General features: G+C 40.7%; 1 protein-coding gene across 3 annotated transcripts in view; it reads left to right on the top strand.

Annotated features, from left to right (window-relative positions):
• The window catches only part of MYO16 (myosin XVI), a 555,564-nt gene that overhangs the window by 170,225 nt on the left and 360,570 nt on the right, over positions 1 to 24,769 (top strand). For all 3 annotated transcript variants that reach the window (XM_077482903.1, XM_077482902.1, XM_077482901.1), the window contains exons 2-4: positions 2,035 to 2,298; positions 5,420 to 5,490; positions 13,698 to 13,841. In XM_077482903.1, the coding sequence (XP_077339029.1) occupies positions 2,073 to 2,298; positions 5,420 to 5,490; positions 13,698 to 13,841 (441 nt within the window). In that variant the 5' untranslated portion in view covers positions 2,035 to 2,072. The remainder of the gene's footprint in view (positions 1 to 2,034; positions 2,299 to 5,419; positions 5,491 to 13,697; positions 13,842 to 24,769) is intronic.

Raw genomic sequence — 24,769 nt, 5'->3', positions numbered from 1 at the left:
CATCAGGAAAAGACTGGGCAAAAATGGCCTGCATGGCAGAGTTCCAAGGAGAAAACCACTGCTGAGCAAAAAGAACATCAAAGCTCGTCTCAATTTCTCCACAACACATCTTGATGATCCCCAAGACTTTTGGGACAACATTCTGTGGACCGATGAAACAAAAGTGGAACTCTTTGGAAGGTGTGTGTCCAAGTATATCTGGCGTAGAAGGAACACTGCATTTCATAAAAAGAACATTATACCAACAGTAAAATATGGTGGTGGTAGTTTGATGGTCTGGGGCTGTTTTGCTGCTTCAGGACCTGGAAGACTTGCCGTGATAAAAGGAACTATGAATTCTGCTGTCTACCAAGAGATCCTGAAGGAGAATGTCCGACCATCTGTTCGTGTACTCAAGCTGAAACGAACTTGGGTTCTGCAGCAGGACAATGATCCTAAACACACCAGCAAGTCCACCACCGAATGGCTGAAGAAAAACAAAATGAAGACTTTGGAGTGGCCTAGCCAAAGTCCTGACCTGAATCCTATTGAGATGTTGTGGTATGACCTTAAAAAGGCCGTTCATGCTCGAAAACCCTCTAATGTAACTGAATTAGGAAAATTCTGCAAAGATGAGTGGGCCAAAATTCCTCCAGGACGCTGTAAAAGCCTCATTGCACGTTATCGCAAATGCTTGGTTGCAGTTGTTGCTGCTAAGGGTGGCCCAACCAGTTATTAGGTTTAGGGGGCAATCACTTTTTCACACAGGGCCATGATGGTTTGGATTTTTTTTCACCTTTAATAATAAACACCTTCATTTACAAATTGCATTTTGTGTTTACTTGTGTTGTCCTTGACTATTGTTTAAATTGGTTTGATGTTCCGAAACACTTAAGTGTAACAAATATGCAAAGGAACAGGAAATGGGGAAGGGGGCAAACACTTTTTCACACCACTGTACTGTAAAGGACTATGGAGATACTTAAAGGAGTAGCTGTGGGTGTAATATATTTGGACTTTGCTAAAGCATTTGACGAGGTTCCGCACAGATCATTAATGTAAGTTAAGATGTATAGATTTTGATAATTCAATTTGTAAATGAATAGAAAATTGTTGGAATAGTTGCATGAAGAGATTAATGTAAAAATTGTAAGTAGGAATAAAAGTTCTATTTCTGCAGATGACATTAAAGCCCAGAGCAAAATATGATCTCCCCTCCATTTCAACCCATACCGCAAGACGTGTTATTTTTTATACTCGTCTAAGTCCCCCCATCCTGGTCCCTTGCTAAAAGCAATTTCTGGCTGCAAGGACAGCTAATCCAGGGCCACAGATGAACCATAAAACATCAGACATCTTCACGTCCAAGATAACCTAGGTATACTAAGATGTCTACATAGATGTTACATAGGGGGCTTTCAAATGTCTGATCATATTAACCATATATAGAAAATGATTTTATTTTCTCTACGTATGTTAAATCACTGATTCTAAATGTTAATCATAACACTAGTGGGTGAAGCTGCTGCCACAATAATCTATAGCTGTTATGACATACCTTTCACACCAGAAAACATTTTCTTTACATATTTGATATGTTCTTTTTAACCTCTCTAGATTTTTTACATAATTATTTATTATTACTTATGCTTTTGACCCTTATACTAATAGAGCGGGTGGACTTCCTAACTGCCAGTGGAGCCTCTATCAGCTCTTAAGCTAGCATTGAAATAACATGTTTTTCAGAGCAGTTTTTAAATTGAATAGCTCAGTGTTTGGGAGGATGCATTTGTGTTACTACATTGCAGATATGATATGTTTAAATACCAGGAAAAGCACTTTTAACATCCAAAATGTAGGCGTAATATCATACTGTCAGTAATCAATACACCATGCCCCAAAAGTAATGCAAGCATGTTTGTGAAAATCATTTAAATGTCATTAATATGCTGTTAACATATTAGAAAGTAATTGTGACCGATGTCTAGTATAACTCTTTGAAAACTTAAATCAATCTAATTAGAAAATTATCCTATTTTTCTTTCTGTCCTGTAGGTTGTTTCCAGCTTTGTAATGTTTTTCGATCACATGACATGGAAATTGACCAGTGCTTGCTGGAGTCTCTTCCTTTGGGCCAGCGACAGCGTCTGGTGAGACGTATGCGCTGCAACCAAATCAAGGCTTACTATGAGAGAGAAAAGACTCTGCAAAAACAAGATGCATACAGGAGAAAAAGTAAGCAAAGAAAAAACTACAAAGTTAATTTCCAATTTTCTGACAAGATACAAGATGCAATAATCCACCATGATGATAAAGAAGGTAAGAGCCATAAAATATAGGATGAACTAACTGGATTTTCTTGATGCATTCAACATATGATCTTGAACCTTTATAATATACTGTTGGTCTGCTTTTTTAAAAGCTTACTCATTAAAAATTATTGCCACCTAATTAAAGTCTACAAAGTCTACAAAGGAAAGTACCCAAAACAAGAAACAGGGTTTTGGCTATAGAGAGGGGTTAGTTTACTAAAGACAAATTGACTGTTCACCTTGCAAGTGAATTTTCTCCATAACTTAGTGAATGAGGTGAAGCTCTGCTGACTTCTATCATCCAATCATGTGCAAGCAAAAATACAGTTAAAAAAAATACAGGAATGAAAGTGAAGGAAAAATCCAAACTTTTAAGTTGTCACCAGAACAGAAATGAAGGGAACATCTTCCTTTAGGGACACTTGTTGCTGTGACAACTGTCCACCACTTTGCAGAATTTATATTTCATTTCCTATAGGGTCTACAGGACAGAAATTGGAGGGAAATTTTCCCAATGGGACACAGATAACAAAAATAGCAGAATGTAATCATCCTCGCTCTATATAGGACTAAAAAAACATTAAAAATATAATACATCGATATGCCAATAAACTGTATTACATATATTCGTTTTATATTCTGACTGACAATTTCCTTTTATTTCCTTGCACGTGATTGGACAGTGAAACAGTGAGACAGTTATAAAGTGAAACTGCACCACATTTACTAAGCTCTGGGAAAAGTGAACAACATTTTTGACTTTAATAAACCATCCTCTTTTGGCTTAGTTCTCAATCAAATGGATTTGCAAGCTACTGCTAATTTGTGTCCAAAGCAGTGTTTCTGAATGTTTTCTCAGTCAAGGCACCCTTTAAAATTCTGTACAATCTCGAAGCACCCCACATTAAAATGTAAAAAAACAAAACAAATAGTTTTGCATAACGTAGAGACATCCACAAATGTAGAACAGAACAAAATATTACAGCGCACACATGCAAAAAATACATTTACCTCCTGCAGGGCTATTTAAAACACCTAGACATTTTCAAAAAACATTATCAAAAAATACAGGGATTTGGTCACACCATATTGTTATATGGTGCTTAAGCCCACTTACTGCGACAAAGTACCCCATGATTAGTGGGTCCTATACTATCCATAGACTAGGAGATTATGCTTCTCTGAACCATGGGTGCCATACACTCCTCTATATGGGAGAACTGAAGGTCTCCACCCATGACACAGTTGGACACTAAAGAGAAGCACTGATGAGGGAGTGGGGTGCTCCTGCCCAAAAGGATTTGGTCAAAATCCACACATGTAGGGCACAAAAGCGTTAGAGGTGATTTATTCTTCCAAATCAAATACACCTTTGCACATTGGTACTGACTAGTATTCCAATGTTTCTCTTCTACCTCAGTTTCTCCCCCTCACTCAGCTAATGTGATCCCAGTGATGATGGAGGGGGTTGGGGAGGGGAAAACAAGGATGCCGGGCAGGCACCTGAAATTCCCCTTATTAACTGATGACATCATTGTTTGTTAGGATGCCAGCGGCTTGGGCAGTTGTAATGGTGCACAATGAAAGTCTGTGGCTTTGTGTAACTAAAGCCACGTACACACGTAGCCGTCTGTCCAACGTACTTAGTCTGGCGGACTTCCCGACAGACTGTCCGTCGGACTTTCCGAACGGGCTACTTGCCCACACACGGCACTTTTTCAGCCGACTAATACGGCGTACTAAGTCCGCCGTACTATCCGCCCTACTTTTGAAATGAACGGACTCGCCCACACGTCGCTGGCCCCGCCGCCTGGTATGGACTTAAAGGGGAACCCCAACGCCGAAAAAAATCGGCGTGGGGGTCCCCCCAGGTCCACATCAGACCCTTGTTCGAGCACGCTACCCGGCCGGCCAGAAAAGGGGGGGGGGCGAGCGAACGCCCCCCCTCCTGAGCCGTACCAGGCCACGTGCCCTCAACATGGGGAGTGCCTTGGGGAAGGGAGGGCCGCGTGCTTGATCAATCCACTGGCTTGTATACAATTTTTGGGCAATTTGTAAGCATTTTGCCAAGGCACCCCTGAAGAAACCTAAAGGCACCCCAGTGTACCTGGGCACACTGGTTGAAAAAGGCTGGTCTAAAGTATGTAGATAAACATTAAATTCCTGTTTCATATACAAAAAAATACACTGGCATGCATTGTATCTGTAATGATGAATTTGTTGATTTGCAGGGAGTAATCTTTGACTGCACTAATAATGAAAATGTGTAATGAGAAAATGGAGGCTGACATCTCTCACCAGCCTTTCTGCAATAATGAATGTACTAAAGATCCAATGCCTTCATTACTTTCGGATAAATTGACATGGAACTATAGTAGTATGCAAATCAAACACTTGGATTTCATTCTGACTTACCCGATCTGCATACTTCTTCTGCATCAGTAAAAGTACTGAATTCAAACATAAACTAACAACTAACATTTTCAGAAGAAGAGTAGTAATCCTTTTTCTCTTAGAACTCTTTTTCCAATACAATTCCGTAGAGACAGATTTTACTGCTAGCTTGTGTCAGGAAAAATATATTTCATATATTTAACATAAGCTAGAACAAAATTGACAAGAAATGAAAGAGAGTACAAGTCAACTTGCTTTTCTGCCCGAAAGAATCTGGGTGGGGCGCCAATGGTTTTGTGCCTATAAGTCATAGCTGCATAAACCTGATATCTAATGGTGCACCTACATTATAACCCCAGAAAGTGTTGTTATATATTATGCATTACTATTCACTATCAGCTACAAAACTACATATCAAACCATTCTGTGGTTTTTAAAGTGAGGTTTCATCGTGATGCTGAGATGTCCAAGAATGAATCCTACTGTATTGCATGTAAAGTACACTGAAACTTCTGCACACAGTACTTTAGACGCACTCTATCAAGGTGGACTATTTAATTTAATTAAAAATAGCAAATTAATTGTAATGGTTCAAATTTCAAATATGTTTGCCACGTGATTTTTAACAGCCTAGTGTAATAGCTTTTAATTTTGGTTGACTCATTATATGTCAATTATAATTTATTGTCCATGTTACATTTATTACAAGAAATGTTTTATCATTTATGTTTCAGTGTTACAGTTACTTAAAGATGGAGCTGATCCTCATACTCCAACTGCATCTGGGGGATGTCTGCTTCACTTGGTGAGTACATGGAAGAAGAAATATAATAAATATGTATTTGATAAAGTTATTTTAATGTTCCTGGCTATTCTGGAAGGCAGAGCTGTGCAGAAGTACTTCCTTAACTATCTGCTTCACCTGGTAATGTGACCAAATGCAGGGTACTCGTAGGAAGGCATCCCTACACATGAAGCCTCCCTGTACAGTACACCAGCTAAGCACACTTCGCATTGGGGTGGGTAACAATGAAGCAGTAATGTTTGTGGAGTGCTCTGCAAGGGGAGCGCTGGTCCATATTTTATACTGAGGCCCATACTACTGTTTACTTATCACTACTTACATTTAATTCATTTTTCTGGAGGCACTTGTAGGTTGACTCATCCCAAGCTTATATACTTCAGGGGCTCCAATGATATGATCTTTTAGCTAGGTTCCCAGCTCCTAGTTTTGTGTCTCTCCCTATTAATGTTTTTATATATAATATATATATATATATATATATATATATATATATATATATATAGAAATGATGGCATTGGTCGGGGGGGGGGGGGTGGTATTAATTGTGACATCATTGCTCTCTCCATATTGTTCAATCAGAGAACATTTTTGAATTAATTCAGAAAATGGAAAGTAAATGCTGCCAGTGATTTTCAGGTTCCAGGGGCATCTGTCAGGTATGGCATATACAAAGTTACATTGGACCAATGCAGCTATGTAAAAATATACTATAATAAATATAATATTGAGAAATAATTTGGATATAGTGGGGGTAGCAGAATTTTCCTGGTACAACAAACATAATACATTTTATTTTCATACAAATACAGTATATATAAAATCCAGTTCATCACGACAAACACACAACCAGACTTTCCGTCAGAATAAACTCTGACTGTCTTTCTGACAGTGTTTCTGACAGAGTTCCGACCAAACGGACTTGACTACACACAATCACACCAAAGTCTGTTCATTTCGAACATGATGACGTACAACGAGACTAGAAAATTAAGTTCAATAGTCAGTAGCCAATAGACATGTGCACACTGAAATATTTTGTTTCGGAATTTCGTTTTCGTCCAAAAAATAAATTTATTTAGGTAATCTCGAAATTCGTTTTTATTTATTTAGTTTCGTTAAAAAATGCATTCGTCCGAAAATCCAAAATAATTAAGGTCAAATCTGTCATTGAAGGCTCATGGTGTCTGTCGAATGTTCTAAGAAGATTCGACGGCGCAGCTATACTGTACGAGGCCGCAATCGTACATTTCCAGTCAAATGTTCCGCCTACAAGCTATAGCAGAATTCTAATGTTGTAAGACACTAGTAATTATATTTATTAATTATTATTACTAGTCAACCAACATTAGAATTCTTCTATAGCCTATGGGTGGAGCATTTGTCCATAAATGTCCACTTGCAGCGACTGCTTCGTCGAATCTTCATGTCAAATCTTTCCTCTCTATGTCAAATAATCTTGGACTAATAGAGTTAGGTACATTCAACCTTTTTTGCTATTGTCACTATAATGTTGAATCTTTTCTCTCTATGTCGAATCTTTTCTCTTTATGTCAAATCTTTTCTCTCTATGTAGAATAATCTAATTATATAAAAAAATAAGACTAATTGAGCTGAGGTTAGGCACGTTCGACCACAGGTTTGATGGACACAGATTGCTATTGTCAGCGTCATGTCGAATCTCTTATCTATATAAAACTATTGTCAAAACGAAAATGAAAATAAAGCATTTGTTTATGTCGGATCTTTCGGTTTTTGGATTCTGCACGTTCTTTATCGTTTGTTAAAACGACAATGAAAATATCCGAAATTCGGACGAAAATGGATTCAGACGAAAATGAATGCACATGTCTAGTAGCCAATAGCTGCCCTTGCATCATATTTGGTCCATCGGACTAGCATACAGACAAATGTTTTTCCCATTAGGAATTGATTCTGTGGGAAAGATTTAAAACATGTTCTATTTCTAGGTCCATCAGACCTTTTGAAAAAAAAGTCAGCTGAAGCCCACACACGATCAGAATATCCAATGAAATTATTCCGTCTGACCTTTTCTGCTGGAAAGTCCGGTCGTGTGTACGCGGCACTAGTGTGTTCTACATCCCCACCGAAGGAGCCACCTCTACCTGAGGAGTTACTCCAGGGGGGTTCAGGAGAATATAGAAGAGTAAATACTAAATACAAATAGAAAATGTAAGAATATGTATATGTACAGAATCATCCTAAAAGATGCATATCATACAGTTCTTTTAAAATATGTGAAAGAACATAGTAATGTGGGGACACTCTATCCTTATTCTTAATATCTTCTTCTTCATCTTCTTCTAATATATTCTTATTCTTAATATCCTGCCTTTTATACTCTACATAAAATGTACCCTTCATAATTAAATGGATATTATATATACTTATGTATGTCTGTATAATATGCACAGTGGCTCTGGTTTATTTTCTCCCAGCTCGCCCGGGTCCTCTGCCTTGATGCCCTTCTGTGGCTGTTCGTTGGCTTGATCCAAATCTTGGGGTGAGTGTCCCCACATTATGGTTTATTTTCTAAAGGCAAATCCACTCTGCACTATAAGTGCACTGCAAGTGGACTTGGAAGTGCAGTCACTGTAGATCTGAGGGGGAGATCTGAAATGAGGGGAAGCTCTGCTGATTTTATTATCCAATCATGTGCAAGCTAAAATGCGTTTTTTTTATTTTCCTTGCATTCCCCCCTCAGATCTACAGCAAATGTACTTCCAAGTGCATTTGTAGTGCAAAGTGGTATTACCATTAGTAAATAACCCCATATAACCCCATTCTTTAACATGGTTTAAAATAACTGTATGATATGCATCTGTTATGATGATTCTATTCATATACAGTACATATATTTACATTTTTTATTTGCATTTTAGTATTTACTCCCTCTATATTCTCCTGAAAAAGCAGGTAACCATGAAACGTGTTGAGAGCCTGATGGCCTACACCAAAACCCCCCTGGAGTAACTCCTCAGGTAGAGGTGGTTCCCTCTGTGGGGATGTAGGACATGCTAAGACAGAATTGTTTGTTTGTACTCTTTTGTCCTGATGGACTGTTTTTATATATTGTATTTGTATGCAAATACATTTTATTGATTTTAATAAACCTTGTATTGTCCTTTGACGGTACATAATCCTGCTGCCCCACTCAATCCAAATTCTTTCTGTTCCCTTATATTGTTTAGGCAGCTTGTGAAGATGTCATGCAGTGAGCAGTACAACCAGGATCTGTTGCATGTGCCGACTCCGTCAGGCTTTTTAATAGTAGCAAGTCAGTGAGAATCTTTAATGAAAGACTTTCAAAATGTTTGGGTGTCTTTATTTCTAGGTTCGATTCTAGGTTGATCCCCACTGAGCAGGTGGGTGAGAGGTCCGTTTCCACTCACTGTTGCTGAGACGGACCTGTCAGAGCCCCACTGTTCTGTGTGGGGAGTTTGGATGAAAATGGACAGCCTGTCAGATGGCGATCGTATCGCAATCGATCTGTTTTGAGCAGGTCTTGTCGGATGGCAGGTGGGTATCAGCAGACACATATTCGCTGACATCTGCCTGCACATAGAAGTCAATGGCTCAGATCTGTCTGAAAGACAAACCGGAGGATACAATTGGGCCAATTGTGTGAAAGGGACCTAGACACTAGAGAGTTGTGGATGTTTAACAACTTTAAATATTTCCAACAAACAGGGAATACATTCTTTTGGCCTATTCATGAACCTGAGTTGTGAGAAGAAGCAGTAAGTTACAACCTTTGTTTATCATTGCACAGCATAAAGCAGAACCTACATATGTAATGAGTAAATACTGCTTCCTTCATGTACATAAAAAATATTATAAAACTAGATAAAGAAACAAGTTGTTTAAAACATTAAGGTCAAATCACACTGAATGTGATTTTAGCATATGCACATTTACACACATGTTTTCGTACATTGAAGCACCACAAGTAGTGTTCTCATCTGTGTGTTGCTATGCATCATATCTTAGGTGAATTTTTTATACGATATACTGTATGTGAATTGAGGTGTACACATACAGGGCTGGAGCTAGACTATTTTTCCCGTAGGCAAGGCCAGCTACTTGCACAGCCCCCCCCCCCCCAAAAAAAAATCTAACTTAATTTTCTTTTAAAACAATAGAGAATATTAAAACAGCCTGTAGCTTGGATGTCACGGTCCCTCTTTAACTCACTTGATATCCGTGATGTTTCTCTGGATACTGTACTTTGTGCCATGCCCAGAAGGGGTCTGGCGTTGTGCCACACTGGGATCACAGAAACCTTGTATGTTCTGATTGCGAAGCCTTGACATCGGCTCTCACTTCCTGGGCCTGTTGTGGGGCATGCCAGGCCTTCCTCTTTGAGATTTTCAGTATTTTTTGTTGTAATAATTTCTTCATTTATTTCAGTTTACTTTCTTTACTTAGTTGCATTTATGCAGGTTTGTACATGTTCATGCACATTTACAGTGTGGAAAAATGCAGCTCTGGAATAAGTTTTTCTCACATACACGTTCACATTGTATTTATGCTGTGTTTAAAAATGTGCCTGACTGCATCTGGTGTAAGTGACCAGTCACAAAGGGGTTAATTAACTCGTTCATGCCTGAAGAGTAATTATAAATTCAGATCATGATGATGATGAGAAGTGAATATATTCCATTATATAAGGAGAACAGTACTAGAAGACAGAAGCCAGGTCTTCATAGTGGGGAAGGCCCCCTCTGGCAATGGAAGGGTTAACTCCAGCCCGGTCACAGCCCATGCCCTCTTCCTATGGTCCACCCAGCCCCCCACTCCTCCCCTCCACACTGCCGTTTCTCCCCACCTCCAGCAGCAAGTGTGCCTGGGAAAATAACATTCCAGGTCATGGCTCTTCTCCTCTCCTGGCTCTCTCCTCTCCCCATGCCTGCAGCCATCTCTCTCTCTCAGACACACAATGGACACTCTACACTTCTCGCTTCAAATGTATCAACTTTCTAGTCCCTTCACACTCTGCTCCGGACAGCAGAAAGCCTCGCCACACATGCACAGTCATAGGGAGCCACTGCACCTATGGTAATTGGCTCCTTGCCCTGTCCATCTCATGCTCACCTCACTGACAGGAAGAAGATTGGAAAAAAAGACATGTTCTATAAGTGGTTTGGCTGAGATTGTGGGATCTTCAATGGATACAATGTCAGGGATCGAGGGATATGTCAGTACAATGCCTGACACTGTCTGATCTCACTGTACTGGATATCAGGGGGGAGGTAATAATAAAGGCTGTTGTGGTTGGTATGGCGCCAGCGATGAATGATCAGAGATGTTAGGGAAACCAGTGGTCATGGCTGCACTAGGACCTATCCATCAACTACTTAAGTCCTGGGCATGGCATGTGCAGGGAGGTTGTGCCAGCAGATTTGGGCTGCTGGGAGAGTGATGTAGCAGTATGCGGGAGCAGTGTCTTTAGTAATATGGTAGTATGACTAACCTACTGGTTTTCTTAAAGGGTTACCTTTATGGCTGGATTAGGTGTATTAAAGTGTTACGCTGAGTATACATGATCGGACGATCTGCCGAACTTTCCAAATGAATGGACATGGACTAAAGTCTGTTCATTTTGAACGTGACTTGAGGTACGACGGGACTAAAGAAGGAAGTCAATCTCGCCGCCTCCATCTGCGAGATTGACACCTTAGCCCATCACCTGGTATGGCTTTTAAGGGGAAGCCCCTATGGCAAAAAACGGTGTGGGGGTCCCCCCCAAAGTCCATACCAGATCCTTATCTGAGCATGCAGCCTGGCCGGCCAGGAAAGGGAGTGGGGACGAGCAAGCGCCCCCCCCCCCTCCTGAACCGTACCAGGCCACGTGCCCAAAGCACCTTGTCCCCATGCTGATGAGGACAAGGACCCCTTCCCGGCAACCCTGGCCATTGGTTGTTGGGGTCTGCGGGTGGGGGGGCTTATCGGAATCCAGGAGCCCCCTTTAATAAGTGGGCCCCCAGATCCTGGCCCTCCACCCTATGTGAATGAGTATGGGGTACATTGTACCCCTACCCATTCACTAATAAACTACTTTAAAAACCTGTGTTGTGTGTTTTATTATTTACACTTTTTTCCCCCAGGTGAATGGGTAGGGGTACGATGTACCCCATACTCATTCACATAGGGTGGGGGGCCGGGATCTGGGGCCCTCTTATTAAAGGGGCTCCCAGATTACGATAAGCCCCCCTCCCACAGACCCCGACAACCAATGGCCAGAGTTGTCGGGAAAAGGCCCGACAACTCTGGGTGCCCCCCTTTCCCCAAAGCACCCACCCCCATGTTGAGGGCACGTGGCCTGGTACGGTTCAGGAGCAGGGGCGCCCGCTCGTCCCCACCCCCTTTCCTGACTGGCCAGGCTGCGTGCTCGGATAAGGGTATGGTATGGACTTTGGGGGACCCCCACAATGTTTTTTCGGCGTAGGGGTTCCCCTTAAAATCCATACCAGGCGACGAGGCTAGCAAGGTGTCAATCTAGCCGATGGAGGCGGCGACATTGACTTCCTTCGCTAGTCCCGTCGTACCTGAAGTCACGTTCAAACTGAATGGATTTTACTCCGTGTGTGGGCAAGTCTGTTCATTTGAAAAGTCTGGCGGACTAGCACACAGACGAGCGGATTGTTCATCAGAAAGCCGAGTCCGGCGGACAATTTTGAGTCAAGTCTTCTTTCAAAGTTCCCCGGACTTTTGGGAAGAAAAAGTCTGCCGGAGCCCACACACAGTCCGCCGGATAGTCCGATCGTGTGTACGCGGCATTACAGGCCGAATATTAAAATCTCTATAGGTTTCAGAGTTGAAATGATGCACCGAAAACTTCCATTACTGTTTTCTCAGGGCTGGGTTAGCACCTATCACCATAGGTGATTTATTGGCATTGGATAGTAGAAGTCCCTGGGTTTTGGTGAATACAAGGGCACTGTGCAGCCACCTGAAGGTCCTTATTATTTATTACAAGGGTCACGTTGATACATTTTCGTTTCAAATTTTCTGCCTGAATATGAAAAAAGTTAGTCTATATGTATAATTAGGAAGCTACATTTGTATTTTATGGAGGGTTAAAAAGTTTAAATCTTGTTTAAAATTGACTCTTATGGCGCGTACACACGATCAGAATTTATGACGGCAAATGTTCGATGTGAGCTTGTGGTCAGAAAGTCTGACCGTGTGTATGCTCCATTGAACATTTTCTGTCAGAATTTCCACACACAAATGTTTGAGAGCAGGTTCTCAAATTTTCCGACAACAAAGGAAGGTCTGATCATGTGTACACAAGTCTGACGCACAAAAATCCATGAATGCTTGTAATCAAGCAGAAGGGGCCACACTGGCTATTGAACTTCCTTTTTATAGTCCCGTCGTACATGTTGTACGTCACCGCATTCTTGACGTTCAGAATTTCCGACAGCATTTGTGTGACCGTGTGTATGCAAGACAAGTTTGAGCCAACATCCTTCGGAAAAAAATCCATGGTTTTGTTGTCGGAAAATCCGATCGTGTGTACAGGGCATAAGGCTTACCTTTGACCAAGAGATGATTGTGTGTGTTTTTTTTAATATAACTATATCAGAGCTATATGGAAGAGAAGAAAAATCACATACTGGGCAGGAGAACATGTGCAAAATATATGCGTGTTGGTTTCTTAACCAATCAGATTAATTGATCTGTCTTGTAGCACCATTTGCCACTGCTGTCTAGCATTTAAATATTATATGTGCCATGCTATTGCATCAGTTTTTCTTCATCCTGCTATGAAAATGGGGAGCTTTTCCTTGTTTTCTCGCCAGCTTACATTTATCTTGCCCTACTACTTATCAAAGAAGTGCTTTGCTCTAAGGAACTGCATTACTACATATTATTTTGCTTTCAGGCATCTGCATTTATTTTCACAAATTTGCTAACATATACAAGCATTAGCATGCTATTTGAAATACAACATCATTTTATTTTGACCCCTTCATACTAAATAATGTCTAGCCTGCTTCCAAGTCATCCTCATCTAGTTGTAAGTGTGTGTAATTGTCTTAAATTGTATATTATCTTCCTCCATTTCCTCCGTGACTTTCCGCACATGGTCAATTATAGCTCTGTGCTGTGAAGGCAACCCTTGAAGTGTATTATGTAAATATTCCTTTCCAGCCATGAGATTTTATCCTTTTCTTTTGCAGTGTGCACGGTATGATAATGCCTTTGCAGCAGAAATCCTCATTGACCGAGGAGTTAATGTAAATCACCAGGATGAGGATTTCTGGACTCCCATGCATGTTGCTTGTGCGTGTGACAACCCTGATATTGTTCTTCTACTTCTTTTTGTAAGTATTCATGAAATACATGGAAATAGTTGTTTCTTTATATGTTATGTTGGTTTTAACATGACACTGTACTGAAGATTCAGGCAACCAGGGGAATCAAAAAATGCAAGCTCTTGCAAGGTGCCATCCCCCAAAATTTATGTCAATATACAGTGGGGTCTGGAAGTATTCAGATCCCTTTAAATTTTTCACTCTTTGTTATATTGAAGCCATTTGCTAAAATCATTTAAGTTCATTTTTTTCCTCATTAATGTACACACTGTACCCCATATTGACAGAAAAACACAGAATTGTTAACATTTTTGCAGATTTCTTAAAAAAGAAAAACTGAAATATCACATGGTCCTAAGTATTCAGACCCTTTGCCATGAGTCTTTTGGGAAAGATGCAACATGTTTTTCACACCTGTATTTGGGGATCCTCTCCCATTCCTCCTTGCAAATCCTCTCCAGTTCTGTCAGGTTGGATGGTAAACGTTGGTGGACAGGCATTTTTAAGTCTCTCCAGAGATGCTCAATTGGGTTTAAGTCAGGGCTCTGGCTGGGCTATTCAAGAACAGTCAAGGAGTTGTGAAGCCACTCCTTCGTTATTTTTATTTTAGCTGTGTGGTTAGGGTCATTGTCTTGTTGGAAGGTAAAAAAAACACTTGTGGGTTTAACTAATCTTTTTTTGTTTAATTCTCCTTTAATGAGGCATGGCAGGGGGTGTCCTATGCCAACATACATTTGCTAATAGAGATGTCCTTCATTCCCATCTCAAAAGTTGGGAGGTATGCATACAGAGTTGGCTTGCCATGGACAACCAGGCCAAACTTGTGAACAATATACATGCAGGGTTGACAGTAGGGATGAGCCCGATGATCGAGTCGAACATAAGGTCGAGACGAACATCAGGTGTTCCCCTGTTCTCGGAAAAGTGAACAATATGCGGAGTTTGCAGCAAATTCGAAAGGCGCAAGAACACCTTTAATGTCTATGTGATACTAGCATGAAAAATCAAAAGTGCTAATTTTAAAGACTTATATGCAAATTATTTTCATTAAAAAGTGTTTGAGGACCTGGGTCCTGCCCGTGAGGATATGTATCAATGCAAAAAATGTTTTTAAAAATGGTAGTTTTTTCTAGAGCAGTGATTTTTTTAATACTTAACCACTTAAGCCCTGGACCATTTGGCTGTCAAAAGACCTGAGCAGTTTTTACGATTCGGCACTGCGTCACTTTAACTGACGTGGCTCCCAAACAAAATTGACGTTCTTTTTGCCCCACAAATAGAGCTTTCTTTTGGTGGTATTTGATCACCTCTGCGGTGGTGGTTATGATAGTTTTATGGCATTTTTTATTAATATATTTTTTTACTAGTAATGGCGGCGATTAGCGTTTTTATCGTGACTGTGACATTATGGCGCATAGATCAACACTTTTGGTGCTATTTTGGGACCATTCACATTCATATAGCGATTAGTGCGATTAACCACTTCAGCCCTGGAAGAATTTACCCCCTTCCTGACCAGAGCACTTTTTGGGATTCGGCACTGCGTCACTTTAACTGACAATTGCACAGTTGTGCCAATTGACTCCCAAACAAAATCAATGTCCTTTTTTTTCCCTACAAATAGAGATTTCTTTTGGTGATATTTGATCACCCCTGCAGTTTTTATTTTTTGCGCTATAAACAAAAAAGAGCGACAATTTTGAAAAAAACATATTATTTTTTACAATTTCCTATAATAAATATCCCCCAAAAATATATAAAAAAAATGTTTTCCTCAGTTTAGGCCGATACATATTCTTCTACATATTTTTGGTAAAAAAAAAACGCAATAAGCGATTATTGATTGCTTTGCGCAAAAGTTATAGCCTTTACAATATAGGGGATAGTTATATGGCATTTTTATAAAAAAAAAAATTTAATGGCAGCAATCAGCGATTTTTATCATGACTGTGACACTATGGTGGGCACTTTGGACATTTTTGACACATTTGTGGGACCACTGTCATTTATACAGTATGCTATACAAATGCACTGATTCCTGTGTAAATGACACTGGCAGTGAAGGGGTTAACCACTAGGTGGCAGTGTAAGGGTAAAGTGTGTCCTAGGGGCATGTTTCTAACTGCGGGGGGTGTGGCTCTGTATGACACATCATTGATCTCTGCTCCGATCACAGGGATCAGAGATCAGTGACACTGTTACTAGGCAGAACGGGGAGATGCTTGTTCACATTAGCATCTCCCCGTTCTTTCTCCCGTGAGGCAATCGAAGGTAACCCCGTGGGCCTTGAGTCTGCGGGACCCGTGATCACACTTGCGTGCCCACAAACTGCTTCTTAAAGAGCAACGTACAGGTACGTTAATATGCCAGTATGTGTCATTCTGCCGACGTATATCGGCGTGAGCTGGTTGGCAAGCGGTTAAAGTGAAACAATAAAAATGAAATATTCCTTTAAATATCATGTCCTGGGGGTGTCTATAGTATGCCTGTAAAGTGGAGCATTTTTCCCATGTTTAGAACAGTTCCACAGCAAAATTACATTTCTAAAGGAAAAATTGGCATTTAAAACTGATTGCGGCTACAATGTTGGGTCTCGGCAAAAAAATTGTGTCGGGTCCCCCTAAAATCCATACCAGGCCCTTCAGGTCTGATATGGAAATTAAGGGGAGCCCTTCGCCAAAATAAAAGAAATGGCGTAGGGGTCCCCCCATATCCATACCAGACTTGAAGGGTCTGGTATGGATTTTAAGGGGAACCCTGTGCCAAAATTAAAAAAAAATGGCGTATGGGTCCCCCCAAAATCCATACCAGACCCTCATCTGAGCACGCAACCTGGCAGGCTGCAGGAAAAGAGGTGGGACAAGAGAGCGCCTCCCCTCCTGAAAAGTACCAGGCCACATGCCCTCAACATGGGGAGGGTGCTTTGGGGTTCTAACCCCAAAGCACCTTGTCCCCATGTTGATGAAGATAAGGGCCTCATCCCCACAACTCTTGTCCGGTGGTTGTGGAGGTATGCAGGTGGGGGGCCTTATCAGAATCTGGAATCCCCCTTTAACAAGGGGACACCCAGAGCCTGGCCTCCCCCCATGTAAATTGGTAATGGGGTACATTGAACCCCTACCATTTAACAAAAAAGTGTCAAAAATAGTAAAAAATACAAGAGACAGCTTAGAACAAGTCCTTTATTAAAAAATAATATAAATTCATGTTGCCGATGGACCGAAAAAAAGCCACAGCCGTTCTGCCTTCATGAGAGGCTCCTGCCAACTGATGCTTCTTCTCTGTAAAAATTCTTATATAGCTCTGGGCAGGGCGTGATGTAAATAGGTGACACTGCTCCCTCTGATGCAACGGGGCTTCCCAGTGGTGTCAGAGAGGGTGGGGTCATTTACGTCACCAGGTGGCCCCGCCCTCAGCTATATCAGAATTGTCACAGCGTCAGTCGGCGGGAGCCTCCTATGGAGGCGGAACTGTTGCAGCTTTTTTTTTTAGTCCGTTGAGTGGCGTGAATTTGCATCGCGGGACATTTTTATTTTTTATTTTTTAGTAAAGGACCTGTCCCAAGCTGTCTCTTGTATTTTTTACCATTTTGACACTTTTTTTGTGAAATGGCAGGGGTACAATGTAACCCATTACCAATTCACATAGAGGGAGGCCAGGATCTGGGGGTCCCCTTGTTAAAGGAGTCTTTCAGATTCCAATAAACCCCCCTGCCCGTATACCCCCACAACTACCGGACAAGGGTTGTGGAGATGAGGTCCTTGTCCCCATCAACATGGGGACAAGATGCTTTGGGGTCGGTCAGATCCCAAAGCACCCTCCCCATGTTGAGGGCATGTGGCCTGGTATGCCCCCCCTCTTTTCCTGTGGCCTGCCAGGTTGCGTGCTCAGTTAGGGGTCTTGTATGGATTTTGGGAGGGATTTTTTTTAATTCTGGCACAGGGTTTCCCTTAAAATCCATACCAGACCTGAAGAGTCTGGTATGGATTTTGGGGGGACTCCTGTGCCATTTTTTTTAATTTGGTGCAGGGTTCCCCTAATTTCCATATCAGACCTGAAAGGCCTGGTATGGATTTTAGGGGGACCCCCTTGCAATATTTTTTATTTTGGTTCGGGGTTCCCCTTAACATTTATATCAGACCCAAAGGGCCTTGTAATGGACTGGGGGGGAACCCATGCTCTTTATTTCAATGAGTTTGATCTATATTGCCGAGACCCGACAATTCATTACAGCCGCAATCAGTTTTAAATGAAAAATTTCCTTTAATGTAATGCTGTGGTAATGTTCTAAACACGGGGAAAATGTGCCACTTTGCAGGCATACTATAGACACCCCCTAGGCACAATATTTAAAGGAATATTTCATTTTTATTGTTTCACTTTAAGCATTAAAAAAATCATACAGTCATACATGTCCCCTGGGGCAGGACCCACGTCTCCAAACACTTTTTATGACAATAACTTTCATATAAGCCTTAGCACTTTTGATTTTTCATGTTCGTGTCCCATAGACATTAACGGTGTTCCTGTGTTCTTCCGAATTTTTTGCCTGTTCGGTATGTTCTGGTGCTAACTGAACTGGGGGGTGTTCGACTCATCCCTAGTTGCCATATAACATCAAAAATTGTGCTTTCAGGTACTAGAAATGCACAAGGCTAATGTGTACAATCCTTCTTAATATTAATATGTGAAAATATGGATTTATCTAAAGTAAAACAGCTGATACTAGCTGTATGGTGTGATTCTTCTGACAATACTCTTAACTAGATTTCTTGTTCAAACATTTATGTAATACCACCCTACCTTTTTCAACCATTGTCTTAGCCCTATGAGAAGTCTTCTTAGATAGTGTCAATATGTTAAACATTCTCTAAGTGATGAAGTAATATTGGAGTCTCAGGCTTCTTAACATGTATGTCTAGGTTTTTATTGCTGTTTGGATCCCCACTGGGGAGATTCACTCTATTTGTCCCTGTGATCATTGCCACTGAGACAGAAAATGATCGGAAATCCGAATTATACAGTTGTCATAGGAACAGTAGGTGAGAAAGAAAAGAAAACACCCAAGAGGGTTTCTCTTTCTCTCTTCTTGTTTTATTCTCTGGACAGGAATTTAAGTGAAGTTATCCCCCGAAAGATGTTCTAGCCAGTCCCTACACTAGACAAAATCCCTAGCAATTTTCTTAGCTATATCTGGACATTACAGTTACCAGTAAAGAAACTCAAGACAAAAAGGAGTTGTCTGTAAGATGAAATATGCTTCTGTATTCACTAAGAGCTCCCAAAATGAAGTTGGAATACTTACAATGAATGGAGCTCAGGTTATACTTAAGTTATGCTCAGTGTCCCTATATACACATACTTAATGTGTTCATAGTGTTGCTCCTTGCAATAGTTGTACAATAATTAGCTTGTGTAACAAGCAACCTGTCAAAATGCTCATGTGTAGATGTCAGTAAACTAAAATTTCTATATGAAAACAAAGACAGGGACACACTGTAATTTGTATTCACTCGCACAATAAACGGCTGTGTGCCTGCCCCAATCCAGGGTGAAACCAAGGGCTCTTTATAGTGGTATTTAGCGGAAGAAGTCATGTTTAAATGTATTTTTTTATCCCTACATGCCATCGACCACCTCAGGCAGAAAAGAGACCCAGAATACACAGAAGAAGCATCCTAAAAGATTTGTATGGGGGATTTATTGGACAAAAAAACACACAGGGTCAGGGAAGCAGCAAAAAATTAAAAAAAATAAAAAGCTTCACTGCATTCTTCATTGATTGCTGCACCAATACAGGTTGAAACCAATGGCATCTTTAGGTTACACTTAGGGGATGGAGAAATGCAAATCCCTACCCACTTAATAAATCCCCCTAACAGATCCCACCCTACATGCTGCAGTCAAGATCTTCTCTTGGCTCCAAAAGATTTGTATTATGGCTCCCACGCCATGAAATACCACTGTGCCCCATAAAGGTTAAGGTATCAGCGTCTGCTCACAGCATGCAAGGAAACCCTTAACATGGTTGCCATCTTGGACACTGGCAAATCAGAGAACACCCTTTCTGTCAGTGGCATGTTTAGACCACAGGTCAGCTATACACATCAGGGAACCTGAAAAAGAAAAAAATAAGGGTAGAACAAAGTGGGTCTTAAAATTAAACCATGCATGGAAATACACTCATGTATATAGAGGTAAACAGCAATGCCTCAAGGAAGGTAAATTAAAGTTCAGCGAAATCCCTGTGGTTGGTAGTTGTGAAATTTTGAGCAAATTACCTTGCAACTACATTTTGAAGATTTCCATTGGAAAAATCATATATATATATGGTCATATCTTTTGCCCCTCAAAAGTAAATTGGGACCAACCGATTTTGTAAGGACTTGCTTTTCTGAAACGCTGGATAACTGGATTTTCCATTAACACATGTCAATGTTTCTGTAATGCCCCGTACACACGAGAGGACTTTTCGACATCAAAGGTCCGACGGAACGATTCCGGCGGACTATTCGATCGCGTGTGGGCTGCAGCGGACTTTTGATTTGCAAAAATCCGACAGACTTTAGAAATGGAACATGCTTCAAATTTTTCCGCCAGAACTCTGCCGGACCCAGAAATCCGCTTGTGTGTGTGCTAGTCTGACGGACTAAAACCGACGCTAGGGCAGCTATTGGCTACTGGCTATGAACTTCCTTATTCTAGTCCAGTCATACGTCATCTCGGTCGAATCCGTCGGACTTTGGTGTGATTGTGTGTGGCCAAGTCCGTTCATTCGGAAAGTCCGTCAGAACTCTGTCAGAACTCCGTCAGAACTTCGTCGAAAGTCTGCCGGACTTAAGTCCTGTCGTGTGTACGCGGCATTACACATATCTGACTTGGTTAAATAAACAGATTTTACATTGCATTGATGGACAATCCTACTTTAAAAAGTAGAAGATGTTGAATTTTTTTTGTGCATTTGTGCGCACAAGTTAAAATCTTCTCTATCCACATTTATAAAGTCTGTCATGTAACCCACTGGCTTCCTTTTCAAAATTTTCATCCATTGTACAAATATATTTTAGAAGTATATATTGACCAATAGGTATCTCTCATACAGTGCCTTGAAAAAGTATTCACCCCCTTGGCATTTTTCGTGTTTTGTTGTCTCACAACCTGGAATTAACATGGATTGTTTGAGGATTTGCATCATTTAATTTACAGAACACGCCCACAACTTTGAAGATTTTTTTTTTATTGTGAAGCAAACAGTAAATAGGACAAAATAACACAAAGTCAATGTGCATAACTATTCAACCCCTAAAGTCAATACTTTGTAGAGCCACCTTTTGCGGCTATCACAGCTTTGGATAAGTCTATATGAGCTTGCCTCATCTTACCACTGGGATTTTTGCACATTCCTCTTTGCAAAACTGCTCCAGCTCCTTCAAGTTGCATGGTTTGCACTTGTGAAGAGCAATCTTTAAGTCTGACCACAGATTTTCTATTGGATTGAGGTCTGGGCTTTGACTAGGCCATTCCAACACATTTACATGTTTCCCCTTAAGCCATTTAAGTGTTGGCTTTAGCAATGTGTTTGGGATCATTGTCCTGCTGGAAGGTAAACCTCCATCCTAGCCTCAAATCACACACAGAGTGGTACAGGTTTTGCTCAAGAATATCCCTGTGCTCAAGAATATCCCTTTATTTAGCACCATCCATCTTTCCCTCAACTCCAGTTTCCCAGTCCCGACTGCTAAAAAACGTCCCCACAGCATGATGCTGCCACCACCATGTTTTCACCGTAGGGATGGTGTTCTTTAGGTGATGTGATGTGATGTGTTGCGTTTGCGCCAGACATAGTGTTTTCTTTGATCGCCAAAATGTTCAACTTCTTCATACATTTTGGGAGTCTCCCACATGCCTTTTTGTAATCTCAAAACATGCCATTTTGTTTTTTGCTGTAATGGCTTTCTTCTGGCCACTCTGCCATATAGCCCACGTCTATGGAGCATACAGCTAATTGTCGTCCAATGAACAGATACTCCAGTCTCTCTTGTGGAACTCTGCAGCTCCTCCAGGGTTACCTTAGGTCTCGTGATGCCTCTCTGATTAATGCCCTCCTTACCCGGTCCGTGAGTTTTGGTGTGTGGCCATCTCTTAGCAGGTTTGTTCTTTCCATTTGGTTATGAAAGATTTGATGGTGCTCCTAGGGACCATCAAAGATTTGGATATTTTTTTATAACCCAACCCTAACTTTTACTTCTTAACAACATTGTAACTTACTTGTTTGAAGAGTTCTTTGGTCTTCATGGCAGCGTTTGGTTAGTGGTGCCTCTTGCTTAGGTGTTGCAGCCTCTGGGGCCTTTCAAAAAGGTGTGTGTATGTAATGACAGATTGTGACACTTAGATTGCACACAGGTGGACATAATTTCACTAATTATGTGACTTCTGAAGGTAATTGGTTGCACCAGAGCTTTTTATGGGCTTCATAACAAAGCGGGTGAATACATACGCACATGCCAATTATCAGTTTTTTATTTCTGAAAAAATGTTTTATGTATATATTTTTCTAATTTTACTTCACCAACTTAGAGTATTGTGTTCTGATCCATCACATATAATTCAGATAAAAAAAAAAAAACATTAAACTAAAGGCTGTAATGTAACAAAATAGGTAAATATTCAAGGGGGGGTGAATACTTTTGCAAGGCACTGTATAAGGTGTTTTGGGAAAGTTGCACATGTAGCAGTGTTCTCTGTATAATTTATTCTGTATTTAATTATCTTAATTACTGAAAATCATCAAGTTAAAGAAAAGATAAGGTGGCCTTATTGAACCTTGTAATGAACTTTAGATTAAAAGGATTTATGTGTAGATTTAAAATAGACATTTCCCAAAATTTGCACATTCGGAAGCAACCAAAATACAAATTTCTATGCTTCTGAATTGTATACAAATTTTCAATGACGAATTTCAGATCCAAATTCCATTACAACGGAAACGTGACTGATGTTTTGATGACCAATCAGTGGTTTTCTTCTGCTGCTGAGTCAGGGTTGGGAAAATTACCTTTTTTAATATGGGAGTGGGAGACTGGTACTGGTAGTCGATGGGAGATTCAGAATCGGACAAAATAAGAATGTTCGTTAATATTGTTTTATTATTGTCATAATAATTACGCCCCTCATAATGAGCACAGCAAGGGTACAAACCCAGGAAGTCAGCACAGTACAGGGATGGTGGGAGCCCCTCATAATGAGCATAGTGAGTCGATGACTGCCATATTGAGAAAGGTATTTTTTGCTTTTTAAATTCATCATAACGAACATTTGGAATTGTTACAAAAATTCGAATTAACGGCTAATACAAAATGGAATGAAACAAAACAAATTTATTGACGGCGCACATGTCTAGCAGATTATAGAAAATCTTGTAAAAGAGCTTTCAGTTCTGACTATACTATGAGGATATCATTGGTGTACCCATGCCAGGCACAAGTACACCAATAATTCCTCCTTGAAAATGAGTCAACCCTCCCAAACCCCAGGTACACACTCACATATGATGGGGCACACATAGTCCTGATCCCCACCCCCTGCACCTGGTGGTAATGGGAGCTGTTGAAAAAACATTGTGAGTGAAGATAAACTTAACCACAAAATGAAATCATTATGTTTGTGCAGATCAAGACTTAATTCATTGATGAAAGAGGCAATTACATTTAATGCCAGAGCATGGGGGATGGTCAAATAGAATGTTTCAACATCAGTTTACAACAGTGGCCTCCAAAATGTGGCTCGGGGGCCAGATGTGGCTCTTTGCTTGCCTTTATCTGGCCCTTGGGGCAATATTCCACCAACTGACACCAATGATGGGGCACCATTCCCCCTACTGCTACTGACACCATCAATGGCGTAGTTTTCTCCTCATTGAAATCAACAATGGGTCACTATTTCTCTCATTAAAATCAATGATGGAGCACTGATACCAAGGCATTTTCTACTCTCACTGGATACAGTTCGGCCCCCCTAAAGCCTGAATGACAGTAAACTGGCCCTTTGCTTAGAAAGTTTGGAGACTCCTGTTCTATAATAATATAAGCTTCAAGGAAGATGTGCAAGTTATCCAGAATAGTCAAAACATGAATGGTATCTTTTTATTTAGGACAGGAGTCATCCACCTAGGGCACAGGTAGTCCTCCACAGTCCTACTCACATGCTGGTTCAAGCAATTAATGTCTGGAACTATAGGATGACCCAATGGATCCAGCACATTGTTATGAGTTTTTGGTAGGCTATAATAAAGGTGTAATAGGATGGACTATTTTACAAAACAAACATTATAGCACCTCTTTTGTCTGAAGGTTTTATAACTAGATCATTCCTCTCTTTTGGGATTTCTAAGTCCTTGACCTTGTTCAACTATTAAATTGCACGGGATTGATCCTGTATATTCTCCAACATAAATCTAAAAAATAACATTTGGGTTAGTGTAAGTACTTTACATCTTATAGCAGAACAGGTTAGGATATCATACTTATACTTATAGACTAACAAGCTCTATAATGGACAGCCTGAGAGCTCAACCAGGCAGGAAGAGTACCACTAGGCCTGCTTGGCCATGTCTCTGTTAGGTGGGGAGGATAAATGAGCGCATAAATAGAACACAAGAGGATAATCAGGAGTGCAAGAGGATTCAATAGGGGGAAGGGACGAGCAGTATAAAATTTACCAGGCTGAACCAGGAAGAGGGGGCAGTGGAGAAATCATCATCAGGAGGAGGAGCAGCTAAAAATGATCCATACATAGCTAACTGTTTAGGGACTCTATGGCCAAGATAACTGACCTTGCTGAAAATAGATAATTGAATACACAGCAAGTATATCCAATGCTTTCACTATAATTTTGAAAAGTGCCATGAGGACATCTGCCTGTCCTGGTAGCAGTAATGC

The sequence above is a fragment of the Lithobates pipiens genome, unplaced genomic scaffold, assembly GCF_037356315.1.
Source record: "Lithobates pipiens isolate NorthernLeopardFrog02 unplaced genomic scaffold, aLitPip1_a1.2 Scaffold_16, whole genome shotgun sequence".
Classification (NCBI taxonomy): Eukaryota; Metazoa; Chordata; class Amphibia; order Anura; family Ranidae; genus Lithobates; species Lithobates pipiens.
The sequence above is the reverse complement of the archived record's forward strand: the minus strand, read 5'-3'. Positions and strand labels throughout refer to the sequence as shown.